The following is a 22,391-nucleotide window of genomic DNA, read 5'->3' on the forward strand; positions in this document are numbered from 1 at the left end:
GCTCAGCCATCCCAGTGAGAGCTCAGCCATCCCAGTGAGTGCTCAGCCATCCCAGTGAGAGCTCAGCCTCCCGTTTCTGCTCCACTCCCTCCACCATGCTCTGCGTGCTGCTCGGAACCGGAAGGATGGAATCACCTCTCCTGGGACTGGAATAACATTGCAGTGGATTCCAAATCCCTCCCTGTGGTGAGCACAGAGTAAATAACTGCTGGGAGGCTGCCAGCACAGCTACACCAAGGTTAATGAATAAACAACCGCCTGCAGCACTGACTTCCCCACTCTTAAAATATATATCTTTGGTTCCATCTTCGGGAGAACTCCTCTCCTATAAATAACCATTCCAAGAGATAAAGGCATTAAATCTTTTTTTTCTTTCCTTTGACAGAACAGAGATTATTAACATTTATACAGAAAAACTGCTGTTAGGCAAACAGGCTCTTCATAGAGCTTTTTATAGAAAATGTTGACTTTATCATGGAAAACAGAACACTGGAAAACCAGAAGATGCAAATATAGAAAGGGACATTCTGGAAATGTTTTCCTTGTTTTCCTCATTTCTTCCTGATGGGAGATGCTTTCAAAGCACACATTTCCAGGAAAACAATGAAGGAAGCTTGGAAAAGGGGAGATTGCTGTGAATTAGAATCTTGAGGTCACTGATGAAAATAGGATTCAACTGCTTGGTTATGGATGCATTTTTTGAAATATTACCCTAGATGTATAATGAGTTTAATCTAATTAATCTAATTATTGAAAATAATTTAATTAATAATATTAAATTAATTGATTTAATAATCAGTTTAACCAACACAATAACTTAGATTTCCAAGAGTGCCTTGGGTGATTTGGAATGTCCAACATGAAGGACAACAAGGAGAAGTCACTTTGCAGTGCACTTTGTGGGAGTGTCTGCCATTCCAGGGGGCTCAGAGCACCTTGGAGTCATTTGTCACTTGTGAGAATCTAGGTCATTTACTCCCCTCCTCCTGCTCTGCTTTTTTTCATGCCAAACATAGAATGAATTTTCTGGCTTCAGACTGAATCAAGTTGTTAATTACACTCTTTCCTAAAAACCTGCAATTGAAATTCACTTGGGGAGTCTCTGAAAGCTGGAGAAAGCTATTCTTTCTTATAATATTCTTTTGACATATCTTAGAGGAAAAGGGAAGAAAGCCCATTTGCTGTTAATTTCTCAGTTTTGAGGATGATATTTAACAGAAGTAAATCCCTTTAAGGGCTCAGTTATGCTCTTTGAAGCCAGTGGGAAAAAATCCCATTGAGTTTCCTTGCAGGAGAACCAGATTGCTGCTTTGAAAAGTGATGTTAAACAATCTGCAGGATGTTATGTGATGCAAGGAAATTCATTTGTGCCAATAGGTGAAAAAGATGGGAACCCTGCACGTACCAGGAGTGGTATAAAAATAACCAGATTATTTCAGGGTCTACCTCATCAATGAGCTCCCGGTCAAAGGCTGTGGAGCAATTCCATGCTCAGTTCCTGGTGCTAAAAAAGCCTCTGTGTGTTGGTGTAGCACACCTGCCTCCCAGGAATGCTGAGAGGTTGAACAGATGGATTAACATGCTTTGGAGATGAAAAGTGCTGCTTGAGTATTATCAAATTTATTATTAATGGTGGAGCCATTAAAACAATGGGATGGATAATGGCAGTTAATTCTTGTATCAGTGCTTTTGTCTTCAGAACACCCCGGGGCAAACTCTGGTGTCACCGAGTCACAAAACTGCTCTTGGTTTCAACTCTGAGCAGATCTGGCTCTGCCCAAGCCTTAAATAACTTTTTTTAACGTACAAATCCTGTTCCCAAGTTCCTCCAGACTCAGAGGTTCCTGTCTCCATCTGTCCCTGTAGGTGGCCAGAAGCACTGGGTGCTTATTGCCCTAAACCCAAGGGAAGAGCAGCTTCCACACTGGGCATCATTGGGGGAAGAACTCATTTATTTATTTATGGTAGGGCCTCCAAAAAGTAAGGATACAGACTTCCCCAGCCCTCACTCTACTGATGGAGAGGGATGGGCACCTCTGCAAGGCAATATCTGTCTTAGAGGGAGAACAAATGCCTTCTGAGCATGAGGGGAACCAGAGCTACCTTTACTCCACCTCATTTTTGTGTGCCTACAGATGACTGGGAGGATTCCAGCCCTAAGTCACTTCTTCCTTAGGATGCAAAGGGTTGAGAATTCCAAGAGATGCACATTTCTTTAAGCTCTAAGGTGACAGCAATGCAGGGAGAGCAACAGCAGCCTCTCAGCAATGAGGTGACTCCTGCAGTCTCTCCTCTGCAGAGAGTCCAGATGGAACCCAAGTTTCAGCTCAAATCCAGGAAGGAAAGTCTAAGCAGGAATTTGGACAAGGACACATGCAGCTGATAGAGCACAGACCAAATAATTCAAGATGCAAAGGGCTCTGCAGAATATGGAGGCATCCAGAGGCAGCTGGTTCTTGCCCAGAGCAAAGGGAAGGCTGATCCTCACAAGTGGCCCAGACAAGAGGTGGGACAAGAGACTCAGGTGTGGTGACAGGAGGAGTAAGAGCAGCTCCTCCAGGTAATATTTTCTCTGACTTTAGCAGCTCACCACTTGCACTGAGTTTTGCATCCATTCCTGTGCCTTTGACATCCATACAAACCAAGGCACTGTTAATGAGCCATTGCATATAGATGAGCTGGCAGCCAGTCTGAGCTGCTACACCACACATAAAAGCCAAAGAGGGCCCTGGGCTCTCCTGCTCTGCCACAGAAGCTGCTGGACCCACGTTTTGTGGAAGTTCTGTGGTCTGGGGGACACAAAGCTGGGCAGATTTTCTCCCCTCTCCCTTCTGTGCTCACCTTCACCGCGTCAGACCCCAGGTAAGAGGTTCGTGGCCACAGTGCTTGCTTGGGAGCTGCAAAAATCCCCAGCATGTCCTTGCTCAGAATCGTCGTGTCAGGACTGTAGAAGGGAAGCAGAAAATCCTTTTCTGGTGGAATGTGATGTTTGGATTCTAGTCTGCCTTGCCACTGGCTCACCCTTCCTTGGGCAACCCTCTTGCTGGTTCTCTGCCTCAGTGTCTGCTCCCACAAACCAGGCTACTGAGGAAAACATCGCCAAAGGGAATCTCTGCACCTGCTGGGGTCACCCAAGAAAATGAAGGCAGAACATTCAGGCATTACTCTTCTCTGGGAATGCTGAATGGATTTGTGGCAGTGACATGGAGCTGGAAGGGCCTTAAAATAGCAGCTTTGTGAAAAACTGGGGTGGGATAAGCTGGTACAAGCTCCCAGCATATTAGAGTTATGTGGGAACTGTTGTTTTAACCCTGTATTAGCAGCAGCCACGAGGTCTTCACCTCATAGTAACTTAGGAGCTAGGCATGTGTAACTGGGCAGTTAACAAGGAACAGCTACTGATTTTCACAGCTAGACTTGAAATTAGAGGGTTTCAGTCCCCCAGCACCAACAAGCCCCTATATTCAGCTGCACAGAGACGCAAAGAGGTTCTCAAAACTCCTGTTAAAACAAGTAACCACCCCAAAATTATCTCTCATTTTGGGCATGACAACGTGTAGTACATGGTTCACTTCCTTAATCTCACAGTCAGTTACTTTTCTCAAACCAAATAAACATCAGCAGGGAAAGGGAAAAATCTGCATATGTGTTAGTAATAAATTTAAAAATCAGGGCATACCACTTAAGGGTTGACTTGTCAGAAAATGGTAATTAAAAGTGTTCCAGCTGACAGTGTTGCTTTAATGAATTATTAGTAATGTTCTCTGAGAACATTGGATGAAAGACACCATAAGAGTTCTTACTTAAACAAACCAATTTTCTGCATGATGCAACTTGGCCGCACAAGAGGAGGAAAATCTCCATTATAGAATCAAATTACAAAAATAACCAAGTAATGGTTTGAATGATCAGGAAGGAACAAGTACCCATTCTGTACTGATTGCCTCTATTTCCTATACCACAGCCTTTTCCCATAGGTGCTGAGCTAATAACTGCCATTATTTTCTTACATTCTGTTTTGGATAATGTCTGATCACTCCAGAGGCTGCTGGATCTCAACCCAGCCTTGCCTGGTTGAGCACAGGGTGGCTGGACAAGGCAGCTCAGGGCACTTGGGTGAGGAGGTGGATGCTGGGGATGGATGCAGAGGGCATGGACCTCCAGGGATGGGTTCTTTGGGTGTTTAAATTTCACCGTCACCAAGTGGCTCTTTGTGCCCCTTACTGTTCAGTATCTGATGCAGTTCCTGTTCCAGACAAACCCAAGCTTGGTGAGCAGGGAACAGCTGGGGGAAGTGTGGGGGGGGCTGGGAAACCCAGCCCTGCTTAGGGGGAGCAATGTGTGGAGCAGGGAAGGATGAGGGCAAAGGGCACTAAGCCTTAATCATGGATTTGTGTTTAGGTGTGAGGAGCCGGGGGCTGGGAGCTGGTGGGGAGCTGGTGGAGAGAGGCTCTCATGCCTCATTTCCTTTCCCTGGGCTTCTTGCTGCTTTCCAGCTCCATCCAGATTTGTTGTTTGTCCTTGACTGTTTCAGGAGAAATGTAAGAGGGTGCAGCTCTGGGAATCCACCTTTCTTGGCAGAAGTTCTGTGGACACCCCCTAGAGCTGGTAAGCAGGGATGGCCCTGGGGAGCTGGGTGGGTCCTGGAAGGGGGTGGTCATGGTGAAGGCACTTTCCAGCTGTGGAGTTCAGAGCCCCCTGCCCCTGGAGGCTGTTCTTGTGTTCCAGCTGTTACCAGCAGCTCACCTCAACTCTGAGGTCTCTGGACTAGCAGGAATTAGGGGAGTTTGCCACAGGAATGCAGCTTTACCTTCTAGGCTGCCACAGACCCGTTGTCTGTTCCGTGGGCAGCACAATCCCCAAAAAGCTGCACTAGCCCTACATCCCCTGCCCTTAGAGCAGGGCTGCAGCTCAGCCTGCCCTCAGCAGAAAAGGAGCTTTAGAGCTCAGATCCAGAGGGCTTTGTTACCCCCCAAAGGTGTTCACAAGCCCTCTCTCCAGAGCAGGGAGCTGGGACCACGCGGGGCCGAGGGGCCGATGAGTTCACACACTGCGTGCTGAGACCTCACAGAGGTAAGATGGGTTTGTTCCTTTCTTGCTTTCACCAGAGAGGGTTTGGACATGTGAGCATTCCATGAGAAATGCAAAGGAATTTCAGCTGGCTCCTGCTTTAATAAACCCTCTGTGCTCTGGGAGAAATGTGCCCAGAGGAACCACCTGCTGGGTCACCAACAGCAAGGTGTTGCTGGAAGCCCTAGGAATGTCCATCCCAAAGAGGAAAACAAGTGGTCACACCATAGCAGGTGCACCCTGGGAAACAGCCACTGAGCTCTGGGGGGCACCTCATGTGGGAATGTTTGCTGATACCGAGAGAAGTTCCTCTCACTTCCTTTTTTTGTTTCAATGTGGAGGTCGTGTCCAATCTCGTGCTCACACAATCTGGTGATGGCCCAGTGAGATGAGATCCTCCTTCAAATCCTCCTCAAATATAAACTGTAGCTCTACTGCCTGTCTTAAATGAGCTGCCTGGGCTTTTCTAGCATTTTGAAGGGTAAAGTGAGGTAAATCCTTCCCAGGGTTTCCACCACTTCAGTGGGACTCTGGAAACCCCCAGTGACATCCCGAGGTTTGCTGCATAATTGAATTCTGCTTGAAGTACAGCAACTGATACAAGGGTCTTAAAGGCTCGTTAATGTCTGAGGTAAGAGCTTCACTTTGGGAAGTAATTTAGTCTCAGGTTCAAATTAGGCACTTAACAGAGGCAGAAACTTAAAATAGGAGTCTTGGTACCTTGTGTAGCTGATGATCTAGGGAAGGCTGAAGCAATTCACCTTGAGATGCCAGTTCTGACAAGTGAGAGGGAGCCACCAAAGTGGGCACTTTAGTAAGTTCCCTCAGGTTGTTTGAATGAATTGACACCACAGCAAATTCCAACAAGATTTAAGCTTCTAAATGAATGGGAAAGATGGAAGATGCCTGAGCAGGATAAACTGTATTTGCCCCTGGAACTGAGGCAGGAGGAGATGTGTAAAGGATATCTAAGAATTCAACATTTTCTGTCTGGTTTTGTCTGGAGCAGAAGGACCTCCTGCAGGAAATACATTAGATGCTGAACAAGAGGCAGAAAGAGCCACCGGGCACTTGGTGATGGTGTAATTTAAACACAAAGCTTTGCACAGTGTGGGAACTCATAAATCTAAACTTATAACTTTCCTTTGAAAAAGGACCTGCAAATCAGCTTAATATTTGTCCACCTCCAAACCCCTCTGTTCCACTCCTTGCTGAGAATATTAAGATATTTTTCATGCAGAAGCTTTTTTCCCTTCCCGGATAATAAACAAGTTTCTACCAGGACAGAATTTGGGCATCTCTTATTCAGATTCTCCTAAGCTCTGTGCCCCATTACAGTTCTGACCCCAGGAAGCTGATGCTGCTGCCACAGCACCACATTCAAGAGGTCTCAAAACTTTGCAATCATTGCATTTTTCCTGCAATACCCTCGTTTCTCTTCCATCTTGTGAGTAGGTGGGGAAACAGGCACAAAGGGGAGAATATTTGTCCCATAGTACACAAAAAAGCAGGAAAAGTCAGGAACTGAGCTCAGATATTTGAACTCTGGGAAATGCTTTATCACTTGACTGTATTTTCTAGGTCGTGCAGCCAAAAGCCATTTTATTAGGACAGATCAGTTTGGTTTGGGTTGAGACACAAAACACTCCCTCAGTTCACTCCTTGCTGTGAAACAGCGAGGAACAGAATGAGCTGAATACTGGTCTCTGACCCTGCTAATAAGTTGATTTAATTGGATTTGATTTTTCAAATGTAACATCTCAAGTCAGCCATAAACTCTGGAATTAGCATAGCCTGTCTCAGCACAGGAGAGATTTTCAAGGAGCAGAAGGAGATGAGGTCCATGGCCAATGAATTTCAAATTACACTGAGGATGAACTCAGCCATATGCATGTCAAACTAAAACTGTGCAGGCTCTGAGAGCACCAAGCAGCAAAGTTATTAATGGCTCCCAATTGCTATTAGGAATGCAAAGGAGCTGCTTTGCACCCAGTTTGTTCAGATGTCTCTTCACATCAGTGACCCATGTGACGGGTCAATAATTCACTCAGTGCACACTGAAAGCCAAGAATGTCTTGCAAGTCAATTATACTTGAATAAATAATTAGGAGAAGAGAAGGAACTGAAGGATTGGACTAGAAAAAGCTCTGCTGGTGAAATACTGCATATGCCAGGGAAAGCAGAGTATTCCTGGCTTTAGATCTTCAGCTTGTGTTCCCCAGTACCTTCAAAGGGTTCTTGCCCCTGAAAGCAGAAAATAGCCTTAAAAGGGGCAAATTTGAGTGTTAGTGTTTTGGGGGAGTAATCAGGCTCCTGTGTAACTAAAAGCTATTTGCTTCCTGCAGGAGATGTGGGGGAAAGTAGGACATTAGGCAAATAGCTGCCCACTGAGATTTGATCCTCAAAATTTGTTCCTGAAATTTGTTCAGCTTTCATGGTATTACATTGTAATAAATCCCTGGAACATTTTACCCAATCTCTGGGCACAAGTGGGCTGTAATTCAGAGGGACAAAATTCGCTTCATCAGGCCTTGTAGGAAGAGCAGGAAATGCCTTTAGCAGCTCTGACTGCAGCTGGCAACCTCTGAAATCAGCCTTTTTCACAGCCCACGTCCTGGGAGCTCTCAAAGCCGTGGCAGGGGTTGCAGGGTGAGCTGTTCTTCCCTGCACACTCCTCTGGAGTGAGGGCTCTTATCCCACTCCAGGGTGCAGCAGCCAAGGAGAGCTGGGGAAGGGAACGGTGCAGGTGAGACTGTGATGGGACAAGATGTGTCTGGAGAGGCTGTAGAAAATCATCCAAATCAGGCTCCAGGAACCAGGGGCAGGACAAAACCTGTCAATCACGGGCTGCAGCATTTGGGCTGGAAAGAAATCTTCCAAACTATTGGTGTCTGAGAGTCTCATTGTTGAGCCTGGACTGATGACATGCACGGCATCAGCCAGCAAGGGCCAGTCTGGGGAACTGCTCCTCCCTGACAGACGTGCAGGGAGCAGAGAGAGGGGCAGGGAAAATCACCAGGCAGCAGCTGACACAGTGCTCCAGTGTCAGCTCAGCACATCAGATGGGCAGAGACAGACAGGAATTCATGGAGCAGAGAGCCTGTGTTCTCCAAAAGGGTACAGGGGAACGTGCATCTGTTCAGGAATGCAACAAATCCTTTCCCTTTCGAACAATTCCGTGGGGTCACCGTAGGTTTCTTTGCTTTGGGGATGTTCAGGGAGAATTACGAGGTTCCATCCATTCCCTGTGGTACCACCAGAGCCCACCTGGCTTTGATCACAGCCAAAGGGGGTTCTTTGTGCTTCTGAGGTAAAAAGCAACTTCAAAAACTTAAGTCCAAAATGCCTATTGATGGAGAGCAAGTCTGGAACGATATTCCTTTCAACACATCTGCTGGAAAACTGAAATGGCAGGCAGGGCACATTCAGAGGAACTTAACACGTGTTAATATCCCTGTCTAAGAGAAAGTACGACCCTCAGTACAGAAATTCAAGAAACAAAGACAGCTCAAATGGAAAAAAAGGCCAAATCCAAGCAGCAGCAGAGCCAGGAACAGGCAGAAAAATAGCAAAAGAACTAATAGTAGAAAAGACTTCCATAAACTATATATCTGTGGGATTTACTGTGAGAATGCTGTTATTAAAGGAAAGGGGATGAGAGGTGCTCAGTAATGAGCAGCAGCACAGAATTTAGGCTTCAGTGCAGCCTTTAATCCCTGGCAACTGAGACAGGCAGAGATGGAAAACTACTTTCCACACAGTTCAGTGACAGAAATGATCCAAGGGAAGGGCTACACACACACACTTTCATCTTGAGAGAAAGCCCTCCTCACTTCTTTCTTTGTTTACATGAAGGAAGTGACAAAGTATGAAAGAGCTGCCTTTCTATATGGAAAAAAATAGCAATAATTTCTATTAATAGGATAGCACTGCTCCTGAAAGATCTCAAAATACTTCAAGTGACAGCTGTGTTCAGGGATCAGCAGTTACTACTGATGCATCAAACTGCTCTGACAGGGCAGGGCAGCCCAGAAGTTGTAATAAAATAACTCTCTACTTTGTGAAACCCCCATTCTCAATCTTAAAATAGTCTCACAGTTGCATGTAAAGTAGTGAAATTATTCTTCCTTCCTTTGCAGACAGGGACATGAGTTAGAAAGCAATGGAAACAGTCTGAGACCACAGAGTCAGGGCCACAGATCAACAACTGCCTCTTTCCAGATGAATCTTCCTGTCTCCTCTTCACCCATCTCAGGGGAGGCTGCAGAGAGCAGCTCCCACCTGGCAGCTCATCTGGTTTCTCTCCAAGCCTTTCCTCTCCCAGTCCTACTGCTCAGGGCTTGGCATTCCCAATGGAAAGCTGGCAGAGCAGGGGTTGAGTCTGGCTTATCAAGACCAATGTGATAGTTCCTATCTGGGCTGCTCTGGTTGGATTATTGGCACCAAACCAGCGCAGCACAGTGGGAGTTTTGCCAGCTTAGAAATCAAAGTCACCTTGATAACCACCAAAGCCTGGGCTGCTGAAGTCAGAGCCTGACTAAAGGTGAGAACAGTTCTCTTCACGTTCCAGGAAAATATTCCCAACTGGGGTTTTCCCTGGTGCAATAAGCAGGTGAAAGATTGCAGCAGAGCAGTGACCTCCCAGTGTGAAATTCATCCCAGGAGTTCACACAGGCATCTTTCTGGAACATGTCCAGTCTGGATCCTGAAAACAAAAGGAACACTGCCTGCTGCAGGGTCACCCAGGCTGGGGATTTATTTGCCTTTCCCTCATCTTCCTCAAGTTCCTGCACAGGGATTATCCCAGACCTGACAAGGAGTCCATCAAATCCTGTCTCTGGGGCTGAGTGTGCAGTGTGACCACAGCAGGGCCAGCAAGGCCCTTGTAGTTTATTCCGAGTATTCCTTTATCATGGCTCTGCTCTGGAGCTGGAATTGGCTGTTCTCTGAAATACTGGGAGAAGGCTTTATATCACAGTAAATTTGCTTTCTTGCTTTTGTTCCTTTAGCATAGACAGAGCAGCTTCCTGCTCCTCCTGTGCATTGAGTGAGCAGAACCTCTTTCCAACCCCACCGAAAGCTGCTCCACATGTTTTCTGTCAGCAGTTCCTGCTCCCAGAGCTGGGTCCTTTTTGGGCTGGAACAGAGGTACAGTCAGTTTAAATTTACCAACACAATGGTACAAGCAGCTTAAATTTAGCAGCACTTTGGAAAGAAAGGCTGCACAGAAGCTTTGCTATGCCAAGGCAGTGCTGAACACTGAGATACCCCGAGCTCGGGTGGCACAGCAGGGGCAGAGCAGCATTCCCAGGAGCTTTTACCTTGGGGAAGGGTCTCTTGCTGTGTCACTGATCCCAGAACCAGCACAAACCCTCTGGCCACACCGTGCTGGGGACTGAGACTTGACATTGCCAGCCTGGAGAAACAAATTGTTGAGTTAATGATTGAACCCCTTAAATACTCCAGCAGGGAACAGCAGAGCGAGGGAATGTGCAGAGCTGGCTCACATGACTCTGCCCACTGCCCCCCTGCCTTCCAGCCCAGGCTCAGTGCTGGCAGTTCTTGGAGTATGGGTGGGTTCTGCTCCCACACTTCCAGATGAGAACTGATTCCATCTGCCTTTCTCACATTTGGAGCACAGTGCCTCTGTCAGGCAACAGAGAGGAGAAGTAACCAGACAAAACCTGCCTTTCTCCATTAAAAATTTCCAGCTAAAAGCAACAAGCTTTATTTTCAAGAATTCTCAGTCCATCAGAATCAATTCTCTTGAAGTAGAATACAAAACTAGCATAACACTGTTGATGAGTTAAATCCTGATTTTTTCTTATACAACCACAATAACATGTCACATACAAGTCCACTGCAATGAGGATTATTTTGTTGGGGTTTTTTTTGACTGAAGTAAAATGCCCAAAGATACAATTTGCTTGAAAAATCATTTGTCCTAGAGAACCCTTTCCTACTGAAAATTTAATATTTTCGGTGGAAACCTAAAGTAGGACTAGTTCTGTTGAGAAATGCTGCTGTGAAGGCAGCTCAGCTCCCAGTTCCCTGTTTCCAGGGGCAAGGAAACCAGCTTGGCTGCACAGCTCCTGGTGCCCCTGGATTCTCTACCAGAGCAGAAGGTGCTGTGCGAGATCCAGTCTAGCCATGGAATTAGCTCAGCACTGCAAAAATATCAAATAATGACATTTTCCTTGATGCCAGTGAGGTGATTGTCGCTCAAAAGTGCTGGCAAATGTTCTTGTGTAGACAGAGCTGCTCTACAAGGGGCACATTTCTGTACTTTTACCAAAACCTTCCCCATGTTCGTATATCAGACAGGTTCTTTGCTCTCCACTCAGCTGAAGCCTTCAGCCTCTCCCCCAGTAAATGCAGCCATGGATTAATTTCTGTGCAGCACTAATTACAGTATTATTAATTGCTAACAATGACAGTAATGTCTTTATTGCTGTAAATCCTTTATTTATACGTCTGAAGTAAGTATTTTAACCTTTGAGGACCCCAAACACTCCTAAGCTTTCAGAAAACAAGATTTGCTTGAGTCCTCAGTGCTGCAGTGCCTGGTTTTTCATTTATTCATGTGCCTGTGTTGCCATGAGTGAATTATTATGAGCTTTGTGAGGGAAACCAGGACATGAGGGAAAGAGGGAGGGAAGGAAGGGAGGGAGAGAAGAAACGGAAGGAAAGGAAGGAAAGGAAGGGAAGGGAAGGAAGGAAAGGAAAGAAGGAAGGAAGGGAATGAAAGAAGGAAGGAAGGAAGAAAGGAAGAAATGGGATAGTGCATGTCCTTGTTGTATCCCTGGTGGGATGGGCTGGGACAGTCTTGGTTCATCCAGTTTAAAAACAGAAGGATGAAACCTCCCTCTTCCCATTTGAAGAGGAAATTTTGGCACTTGAGAGAGATTCTTCCCTAGGTGCTCACATAGAGCTGTGTGCCTACAGAAATCTGAGGTGGAAGACATCTGTTCCAAGGATATTCCATATTCCCAGGGGATATTATGAACTGCCCCTCTGCCTCTCCTGCTGAGCACCAGCCAGCACTGAGGGAAAAGAGCAGCTCTGCACCTCTCAGTAATTCCGTTCAGGAGCACAGAGGGCAAGGCAGGGCATAAATCCTTTGGTGCATCCACTTGAAATTCCACTTGGACTTTAGGTTGGCAAAGTGCAGCCGCTCGGGCTGGAGCTGGGACAGGGCTCCAGATTATCCCTGAGCCAGATGGAGGGGTCACATTTCCCACATGGAACTGGCATTTCAGTCAAGCCTTGGGAGGCCCAGGCCCTGTGCTCAGTGCTCTGAGGTGTGTCAGGGCACAAACTCCCTGCTGGCATTGCCAGGGCAAGGAGCAAACTGGGCTCTGGTAGCTCCCAGTGCCAGCAGGGCTGGTCCCGGGGCTGATGTGTCCCTCAGGAAGGTGCACAGGGCATGGAGCAGCTCAGATCCTTCTCAGACGTTCCCTATGACAGATCAGATCCTTCTCAGACATTCCCCAGGGCTCACTGGCTGCTCCAGTGACCTTGGGTTTTGGCTCCACTCACAATTAACTCAGTGGAGGGCCAGCTCTCTCTGACACTCCTTCGTTCAGAGCTTGATACAAGCAGCAGGACAGAATCTGCATCTGGCATCCCATCCCAACAGTCCACTCCTGCTCTCCATCCCATCCCAACAGGCCATTCCTGCTCTCCATCCCATCCCAACAGGCCATTCCTGCTCTCCATCCCATCCCAACAGGCCATTCCTGCTCTCCATTCCATCCCAAGAGGCTATTCCTGCTCTCCATTCCATCCCAGGAGGCTATTCCTGCCCTGCATCCCATCCCAACAAGCCATTTCTGCTCTCCATCCCATCTCATTCCTCCTCTCCATCCCATCCCATTCCTTCTCTCCATCCCATCCCAACAGGCCATTCCTGCTCTCCATCCCATCCCATTCCTGCTCTCCATCCCATCCCAATGGGCAATTCCTGCTCTCCAGGGCAGCCAGTGAAGGGCACATGAGCTGCCCTTTCCCAAGGGTTGGGAAGTGAAGCACCAGCAGATAATCCACAAGACTAAGTGTTAGAGTTTGCTTTCCTGATAAAGAAGCATTTTTTGAGGTATTAGGAATTGGATATTTCACGTACTTTGTTCAGAGAAAGTTCAACACAGAGGAAAACACAGGAAGGGCTGAATGAAGATCTGAGTTTTGCAAAGAACTGAACAGAACTGGGAAAAGAAATAATCCTTTAACTCTGTATCCCCTTTCTTTTACCTAAGCTGCTTAGAACTTCATCTGAATCCCCAACAAAGATGTGTTTCTAATGAAGGCTGTGGGGTCAGGGAGATGCTTTCCATTTCTGTTCTCCCCCTCATGATTCAGTTCTGCCAACTTTGCTCAGACATCCTTTACTGGGAGGGAAGAAATGCCTGTGAAGCCACAGATATCAGAACTTCAGGGAAATGGAGGCAAAGAAACTTTGTTCTTGTCAGGTCCCCATCAAACACAAACCACCTTCCCCTTCCCTCGCTCTCTGATCTCCCCCAGAGCTGCACGTGGCTGGGATTAAAGCCATTTCCCTGGATTAATGTGCTCCACACACAGCCCTGGGCAAAACTCACCCACAGAACAATTCAAGCTCCTGGTCATTATCCCCCACAGCCAACATTTTTCAAACCAAACCAGTGGAAAGCGAGTAAGAGCAAAGAGAAGCACTCAAGTCCATCTGTGAGGGAGCAGAGCAGCTCCAGGTGGGACAGAGCTCCCAGGAACTGCAATGGTTGGCATTACCTACCCCCAGGAATGCAGAGAAAAAATAGGAATACATCTGAGAACAGCTACATTCCAGGCATCTATCAAATATTCTGGGTGGAGGGACTGAGACAGTAGTTGGAAAGCCAAGAATGGAGATCTGAGAGCTTCTGCTTATTCCAGTGATCCCTGGGAAACACGAGACTGGGCCAGGGAGGGGGAAGCTCCTTGTTTTCCCAGCTAACCTTGACAGGTCACGTTTATTCCTGGAAGAGTTTTATTGGTAAAGGCCCCTCTGATTCAGACTATGAGCAGTGAACCCTCTATAAACATATTGTGCCTGGGGACACCTTTGCTGACTCCTGCAGCACGGAATTCCACCCCAGACAGTCAGAAACACTGTGTTTCTTTGGGCCCAACAGGAAACATCTTGGTAAATATTAGCTAAGATGTAGCCAGGCTACCTTCGCTGATTTAAATTAAAAGGACTTTAATTGCTGTATTATATAACTTGCTTTATATAATCTCCTGCAGACAGTCAGGGATATACTCTCACCATGCTTATCCAGGAGGGAATTTGGCTCCTGCTGCAGCAAATCAACACATTTCAGCTGTGTGTGGGAGCAAGAGATTTGTTGAAAGCAGAATTTCTTTGTCATCCTGCCTGCAGAAAGGTGTAATTCTGCCTCTTTGATCTGCTGGGGGAGCTCCAGCAGGGCTTGTGGAACAGCCTCTGAGGAGGGTGTGGAGAGAGGCAGGAGAAGGATGGGGAGAGTGGGGATTTGTTTTCAAGGTTCTAGGCTTGTTCTCAGCTCTTCTGTGATTATTATCTGGTCAATATGTCCAGATCCTCAGTCAAATTTCTCAAGGTTTCCATGGAAGGCTGAATCAGACCTACCAGAACTGTGGTAGCAACTTCTCATGACCCCCAGTGTGAGAAGATGGGGAGATTAGAAACCAGAATTCCTGTAGATTCCTGCAGATTCCTTCCTAATGTTCCTAATACCTTAAAAAACCCCTTTTTTATTAGAAAATTAGAATCCTAATTCACTGGGATTAGGAACCCCTTTATGCCTAAGGAATCCATGTACACTTTATGATGGACAAGGTGATGCATCCCAAATTTTCACCTGCTATTCTGGAAAAGCCAATTTTCACATTATTACTATAAAATTAACACCAGAGTCATCTGAATGTTTTTGAACAATAAGGGTATCAGAAGATAAACCCTAGAATTTTTTTTAATCGAATCTTGCACAGGAATACTTTATTTTTTCTCAAACTATGCATTAACACAAACATCTTAAAAGTGAGTCAGGAAAATAAAAGCTGAGAATTGTTTAGAAAGTGTGACCTCCTTCCCCTTTCCTCGAATACGTGCTTAAAGTTTAACCTTTGGCAGCCACATTTGCAACCAATAAATCCAACAGCAAAAGTTTCAAATGGGGAAAAGGTACATTACAAAGTGACCTTCATTTTTTTTATCTTAATTTTACTGAGCAAGGGAAAGGTGGTTTCAGCTTAAGTGCAGAAGGAAGGCAACTGTGAGACAGAAATAAATTCATTCTCAGGGCTGCTGATACTTACAGGGACATTAAATAACAGAATTTACTTCTGTCTTTACAACATGCAGTTAATTTGTGCTTAGGCTCCATCAGTGTAATTTAATATTTTATTTGCTGCTGATTATCGTATCTGAAGGTCCTTGTAACTGTGTCTAATGGGAGGATTTCTGGTTTAGGCAACTAAAAGTTGCCTACAGAGTAAAGGGACAAATTGCCAAACAGCAATTCTTAACTTCACGAAAATACTGTGGGAAGTGGAGCCTCAGAGGGGACCCAGAGTCCTTTCCTATCAATCAGGAGTCAAACATCCAACTGCCACAGGCAATTCTCAAATGTTTGAATGGCTAAAGTTAAATGAGACAAATGTCCCACTAAACTCCCATCGGTGTCAGTTGGAGCACTCTGGATTATCCCCATCTTGGAGATATGAAATTAGAGTTTAGGGGAGCGAAGCAATTCTTGCCACAAATATTTCAGCACATGAAATCCAGCACAATTTGGGCAGCCCATTTGAGAACAATTTGAGCCCAAGCATTTTACTCTAACCAGAAAGGAAGCCTGAGTGGGATGGGATATGAGGCAGGGTTTGAGATAAGTGGTGAAGCATCTTGAGCTTTGCTCTAAAAAAATAATTCCTAAGGGGTTTTTTTGCCAGCCTTTTCTATTGGGAAGTGTGGTGCAGCTGTAAAGTAACAGTAGCAAACACTTACAAAGCTCTCAGCATCTCCCATCTCATCAAACCTGGGTCCTTCTAAAGAAAACATCCCCCCCAGCAGCTGCAGGACCCCAAAACCTCAGCTCTCTGTGGCATCCTTAGAGGCACAGTAGGCTCAGAACATCCTTTGTTTGAGGCAGCAGGGAGAATATTTTGCCCTCAAGTTCTTCCCTGATTTCAGTGGGTTTGTAGCTGAAGCATTTTGCCCCAAGACACCTGATCTCAGCACAGGGTTTGGTTCAGCTGCATGAGAAGAGTTTTGGTCACCGAAGGCTGAATAACGTGGGGTGGGTCAGAGGTGTGCACTCATCCACCATCCCCTCTGGCAACCAAACGTGCTTGGAGGCTGATAAACTCAGAAATCAATTATTTCTAAGAACAGTCCTAAGTTTTGTGTCAAAGTTAGGCCCCAGATCTGTGTGTGAACACAGCAGGCAGCCCCTGACTGCAGATCAGCCCATCCCCTGTCTGTGTGTCTGAGTAACTCCAACACTGGGGATTTTCCAGATGCACATTGATCCATACTCCAGTCTGAGTAGTGTTTTCTCCATCAATGACTCTTATTCCCTGGGTTCCCTGTTAACATGGCCAACCATAAAGGATAAAATCCACTGGGATGCAGAGTTACCCTTTCAGAAAGGATTTCTGAATCTGATCCTTTAGTCTCAGCATCCCCTTTGTGGTGGGTAAACCCCCAATTCTCCTGATGCTGAAATTTAGTTTCCTCTTTTATTCTCACCTAAAAATCCTATTTGAGGTGCTTTTGTGAATCCAGAGTTTGAATTTCACACCTTCAAACCCCATCTATAACTACACTAGAAATAACTGCATGTCTGGCTTAATTATGCCTTTTGCATCCACTCTTGATTATTCCCAAATTTGCTCCCCAGGTCACACCCAGGTCTCCTCATGCCAAGGTACCACACACACTTGCAAAAACAGGCCATGATCCATCTCCTAAAAGGCAGGAACACCTCACCCTGCTGATTTCCCCCACAAATGCCCACGATGAAGTTACCTTTTCTCTCTGCTTCCACTTACTCAGCTAAGCAGAGGACAATATTAACAGTTGACTGACTCTGAGTTTACTGAGCAAGCCAAAATGACTATTTTTTGCTGGAATGCTCCTTAGGCAAGGAACTGTTCTTTTGCTCATGTGCTCACTGAAACTTTCCCCACCAACTGTGGGAAAATATGCAAATGACACAACCCTTTCCTAAACGAGCATCTTGAGACTCTGTCAGAATTTCCCTCTGGCCTGCAGGTACAAATTAAACCTGTGTGTTTGTTGTTTCTCACTCTCCAGAACGGCAGCAGCAGAGGGAATGTTCAACTACCTCCGGCAACGCTTCACCAGCCACCTCCGGGAGCGCAGCCGGCGCAGGGCCAGGCTGGTCTCCAAGGACGGGAGGTGTAACATAGAGTTTGGCAATGTGGAACAGTCCAGGTTTGTCTTTTTGATTGATATATGGACCACCATCCTGGACCTCAGGTGGAGATACAAAATGACTATCTTCATTTCAGCCTTCTTGGGCAGCTGGTTTCTGTTCGGGCTGCTCTGGTACGTGGTGGCCTACATCCACAAAGACCTGCCCGAGTTCAACCCCTCCATCAATCACACCCCCTGTGTGGAGAACATCAACGGCCTCACCTCGGCTTTCCTGTTCTCCCTGGAGACCCAGGTGACCATCGGCTACGGCTTCAGGTGTGTCACAGAGCAATGTGCCACTGCCATCTTCCTGCTCATCTTCCAGTCCATCCTGGGGGTGATCATCAACTCCTTCATGTGCGGGGCCATCCTGGCCAAGATCTCCAGGTCCAAGAACAGGGCCAAGACCATCACCTTCAGCAAGAACGCCGTCATCAGCAAGCGCGGGGGGAAGCTCTGCCTCCTCATCCGGGTGGCAAACCTCAGGAAGAGCCTCCTGATTGGGAGCCACATCTATGGGAAGCTCCTCAAGACCACCATCACCCCAGAAGGAGAGACAATCATTTTGGACCAGGTCAACATAGAGTTTGTAGTCGATGCTGGCAACGAGAATCTCTTCTTCATCTCCCCACTCACCATTTATCACATCATAGACAAGAACAGTCCCTTCTTCCACATGGCAGCAGAGACCATCCTGCAGCAGGATTTTGAGCTGGTGGTGTTTTTAGATGGCACTGTGGAAGCCACCAGTGCCACCTGCCAGGTGAGGACGTCCTACATCCCAGAGGAGGTGCTCTGGGGCTACCGCTTCGCTCCCATCGTGTCCAAGACCAAAGAAGGGAAATACAGAGTTGACTTCCAGAACTTCAGCAAGACAGTGGCTGTGGAGACCCCCCACTGTGCCTTCTGCCTCTACAACGAGAAAGAAGCTAAAGCCAAAGAGAAGAAAGGTTATGACAATCCTGGGTTTGTCCTTGAAGTCAGTGAAACCAGTGACACAAAAATGTAGTTCAGGTACTCATGGGACTGTCCTTGTCGTCAGAAAGAATTCAATCTCCAGAGGATTAATAACTTAGTAAAACAAAAGAGAAGCACAGGTTTGGTTTTACTCTAAAACAGCATTTCTTCTGTCAAAAGCCTCAAATCAAAGAGGAGCAGGACACCAGTGATCTCCAGAATGCTATTGAACTACGCTGTATGTATTTCATAGAATTTATATTTTTATACCTGCGGGACATTTTATGGAGCTGCTATGTTGGAATGTCCAACTCAGGTTCCCAGAGGCATGAAAGGGTGTTAAAAATCCTGAAAATATGGAAAGAAGCTTTAGGACACGTTAAAGATACACAGCTGCTGGAATGAGAACATGAAAAGGGGAGACAGAAAGCAAAGCTAAAGAAACCTGGGAGACTTAAGAGCCAAAACCTCAAAAAAAGGTACATTTCTGGTTGCCAAAGTCCTCCATGAAAACAGACTCTCGGGTATGGGAACACTTGAGCACTTTTGAACATTCTGAAACAATTCCTTCCTTCTTTCTTTGAGGCTGGTACAGCAACAGAAACGGAGCGTTAAGGGACGGAACGTGCTTAGGAAACCAGGAAAGGCAAAGCTGGGGCTGTGCTGCTGCCATCCAGAACTCCAAAATAGGACTTCTCCCCTGTGAAAGCCTTTGATTCCTTTCAGGGAAAAAAAATAGCCAAGTGGAAATGAAAACTGCAAAGACAAGAAGCAGAGACCCACAATGGGAAGAGAGGAATTTTGCAGCTTATTCCCAACTGTCTCATCCCTCAGATACACTTCACTTCCCCAGGAGCTGGATGGCTGTGGAACAAGGAAACATCTGAAGACAACTGTGCAGCAAGGTGGGGAGATGGAGAACACATTGAGTGCTTCCCACCTGGCACAGAGCACTCCACTGGGAGGAGAGAGGAAATCCCCAGCTCTGGATGTATCCTCCACAATAAACCCCAGAGCAAACACAGATTATCTTTCCCTTTGAAACACCAAGGTCTTGTTCAAACAAAAACACAGCACAGGAGCCTCCCACCAACAGTTGGCTTCAGATTTGGTCCCAGCCCATCCATCTCAGCACAGCAAAACGTGCATCCCTCCAGGAAACACCTTCTACTCGAGGGGAGCTGAGCAGTGGGAACGTTTGCTGGGTATAACTGTTGACATTTAAGTTTCAGGTGCAATAAGAAGCTTCAATAACTTTTTGGTGAATTTCTGCTCCCTCACAGCCTTTTTTTATTTTCCGCTGGTTTAAGAGGAAATAATTTTCCTTATTTTTATTTTCCAGCTGGTTCTGTTGCTGAGAGTTCAAGTGGCAGAGCAAAGGGACTTTTTTTGGGAACTCTTTCCCTTGATATAAGTCAGCTCATCTATTTTCAAGGCTGTGGTAAAATGGAAATATTGTTTAAAAGCTGCCAGACTGAGTGGTTTTAAAGGAAGGAGAGAATTAAGCAGGTCAGATGATGGCAAGAGAAAGTTATGCTGCAAACGAACAGTGTGAGTATGGAAATCAAACTCTGGGAACCAGGAGTGTCCAGGTCTCAGTCCCAGTGTGGCATCAACTCCTTTGTTGGTTCAGAACAAATCACTTCATGTATCTCAGATTTACCATCTGTAACAGGGGACATAAACACTTACATTGTACAGAGAACAATGTTATGAACAATTATGTCACTAAAGCACTTTAAAAGCCAGTTCTCAACTGTCTCAGTCTTTCCTCTCCTTAAGGCACCACTGTCACACCCTTCACCTCTGGCTGGAAAGGTCAGCACCCTGAGTCCTGTCCTCCTCACACACCAGTGACTGGAAGTGCTGCAGCAGGGCCAGAACTGTGGGATATTGAACCAGGAACTGAGACCTTTCAGGTAATTCCCACATACTCCCCAGTATTGTAACTGGACTGTTTTTGCAACCTGGCAAACTAACTGTAAATATATTTTTACAGTCCCAATCACCAGAGTATCTGAGCCCCTCCAACCTCAGTGCCCTGCAGATTATCCCCCTGGAAGGACAGTTTTTATCCCCTCAAGCAAGCAGTGAGTGATCAGTGGCCATGCACAAAAGTCCAGGAGGGAGGAGGGAAGTGAAATGATGTCTCAGAAGCCCCAGGCTCCTGTGAACCAAGAGGCTGCTCAGTCCTTCCAGAGCTGCTGCTGCATTTCCTTTCTTGGCTTCCTGTGCAGTTCCCTGGGTGTGATTTCCCCAGAAAGCAGCACAGGCAGAACTCAAGGCTTACAAGCTACACCTCTTACCCCAGGGTGCACCAGGGTGCCTGTAAAAGAAGTACCTTTGCTGTGCAAAAATAGCAAGACCAAGGGAAATCCATTGGAAGGGTCAAACCCAGCTGTGCAATGGGAGTCAGGGAAGATTCCAAATTTAAGGAAAGCTGTTTTGGGATGTTAGTGCTAGTGGGAAAAATAAATCAAATCATATCCAGCGCCTGTCCAGGAGAGTGTCCACCCTCCAAAGTTTAGAAAGTCCCTAAAAAATGCATTTTCAGGCAGTGCCCTTGGAAAGCCATTTCAAAATCCTAAACCTCAGCACTCTTCACGACCCAAATATTGAACCTTTTGCCCTTTGTCTACAGCACAAGCATGAGGAGGTGCCATTCCATTTTTAGAAGTTTTAAGTGCTGCCACAACTCAAACAGAAGCTGCTGGATGAGCCTGCAGGGATGGTACCTATTGTTCACTCTCCTGACAGTCCCACCCGCCTCAGAAGCAGCAGGGGAGGGGTGATGGCTCTTTTCCACGTTGTGGTGGTACAGGAGGGACTGGCTACTGCAGGATCAGGAGGTACAAAGGGGATGTATGCACAGCTGACAGGGCCATGGCAGAGCTGTCAGGCTTACTAAGTGGGCTCATACTGGGACTTATTGGGAATCTTGGCCTGAACCCCTCCTCCCTGAGCCTCCCGCTGATTGTCACCTCAGGAAGCCCTGCCAGCCCCGAGCAGGCAGGAGATAGAGCTGCAGCAGGGCCAGCACAGCACAACAATGAGTGGAATTTCCTCTTTCTGTCCAGGGAGAGCTGTTTGTCATGGCAGAGATAAAGCCCAGGCCGGGAGGAGGGTTATCGGGGACAGGCGGCACACGGGGCCGGGCAGGGTGGGCTCCAGGGGAAGTCTATTTTGGGGGCTGTCACCCCCACTGCCATTAAAAGCAAGTTCAGTTAAGAGGATGAAAATAAATTTAATCTTGCTGAGCAGAAGTGGCTGGAGGGAACCACAGACCCGATACTGGAAAGCAAAGGCTGGTTCCTTCCCCCGTGACAGGGTTTCACTTTTCCAGCTCTGCTCAGGGCTCAGGGTTCTCCTCTCCCTGTCTGTCTGTCCATCCTGCCATTAGTCCTTCCACAAAGTGGAACACAGAATCCCAGGATATTCTCAGTTGGAAGGAACCCACAAGAATCATCGAGTCCAACAGGCCCATCCCTAAGATGTTGTGGAGGCAACAGCCTGGTCCAAACCCTCCAAAGGTCTGGAGAGAAAGTCCTGCTCCTCCAGGAGAGGAAATCACACCATGTACTTGCTGCTGGATTAAGGCCTGAAGGATTTTGCTGTGAAAGCCAAGCAGTCAGGCTTGGGAATAACGTGTCTGCACTGAGTTTAATTTATCTTCTCATTTCACAAACAACATGTTTCTTCTACTGTATTTATTTTAGACATTCATTCAAGCTGTGCATAATATTTCAATCATTTTGAAATAGATTTACCCTCCTGCTGGCAAATGAATAAGGCATCCTGCTGACTGCTGGAGGAAGGGCCATGAATTAAAATAACTGCTTTTAGTACACTGACATATGCTGGGTACTGTCTCCACACACACTCTGGTAGTAACTGGTGAAAAGAGACCCCTAAATAATAATAATAATAA

The 22,391-nt window shown here is 46.5% G+C and overlaps 2 protein-coding genes across 3 annotated transcripts in view; one reads left to right on the forward strand and one right to left on the reverse strand.

Moving 5' to 3' along the window:
- KCNJ5 (potassium voltage-gated channel subfamily J member 5) overlaps positions 1-13,903 on the reverse strand; it is a 51,644-nt gene extending 37,741 nt beyond the window's left edge. Inside the window, exon 1 of the mRNA XM_029962117.1 lies at positions 13,841-13,903. The gene's annotated coding sequence lies outside the window, so the exon portion shown is untranslated. The remainder of the gene's footprint in view (positions 1-13,840) is intronic.
- KCNJ1 (potassium voltage-gated channel subfamily J member 1) lies at positions 5,001-20,188 on the forward strand. 2 transcript variants are annotated; one of them, XM_018078607.3, is made up of 2 exons: positions 5,001-5,073; positions 17,384-20,188. In XM_018078607.3, exon 2 carries the CDS (start codon positions 17,403-17,405, stop codon positions 18,513-18,515), a length of 1,113 nt encoding a protein of 370 aa, XP_017934096.1. In that variant the 5' UTR covers positions 5,001-5,073; positions 17,384-17,402; the 3' UTR covers positions 18,516-20,188. The 2 variants fall into 2 exon arrangements, with proteins under 2 accessions (XP_017934096.1, XP_017934097.1); XM_018078608.3 differs by lacking the exon at positions 5,001-5,073 and having other exon boundaries at positions 17,469-17,524; positions 17,602-20,188.
- The last annotated feature ends 2,203 nt before the right edge of the window (positions 20,189-22,391 follow it).

Source organism: Manacus vitellinus, unplaced genomic scaffold, assembly GCF_001715985.3.
Source record: "Manacus vitellinus isolate BGI_N305 unplaced genomic scaffold, ASM171598v3 scaffold_41_pilon, whole genome shotgun sequence".
In the NCBI taxonomy this organism is placed as follows: domain Eukaryota; kingdom Metazoa; phylum Chordata; class Aves; order Passeriformes; family Pipridae; genus Manacus; species Manacus vitellinus.

Excerpts from the sequence above, each read along its gene's own strand:
- KCNJ1 (XM_018078607.3), top strand. The coding sequence starts at position 17,403 with ATGTTCAACTACCTCCGGCAACGCTTCACCAGCCACCTCCGGGAGCGC.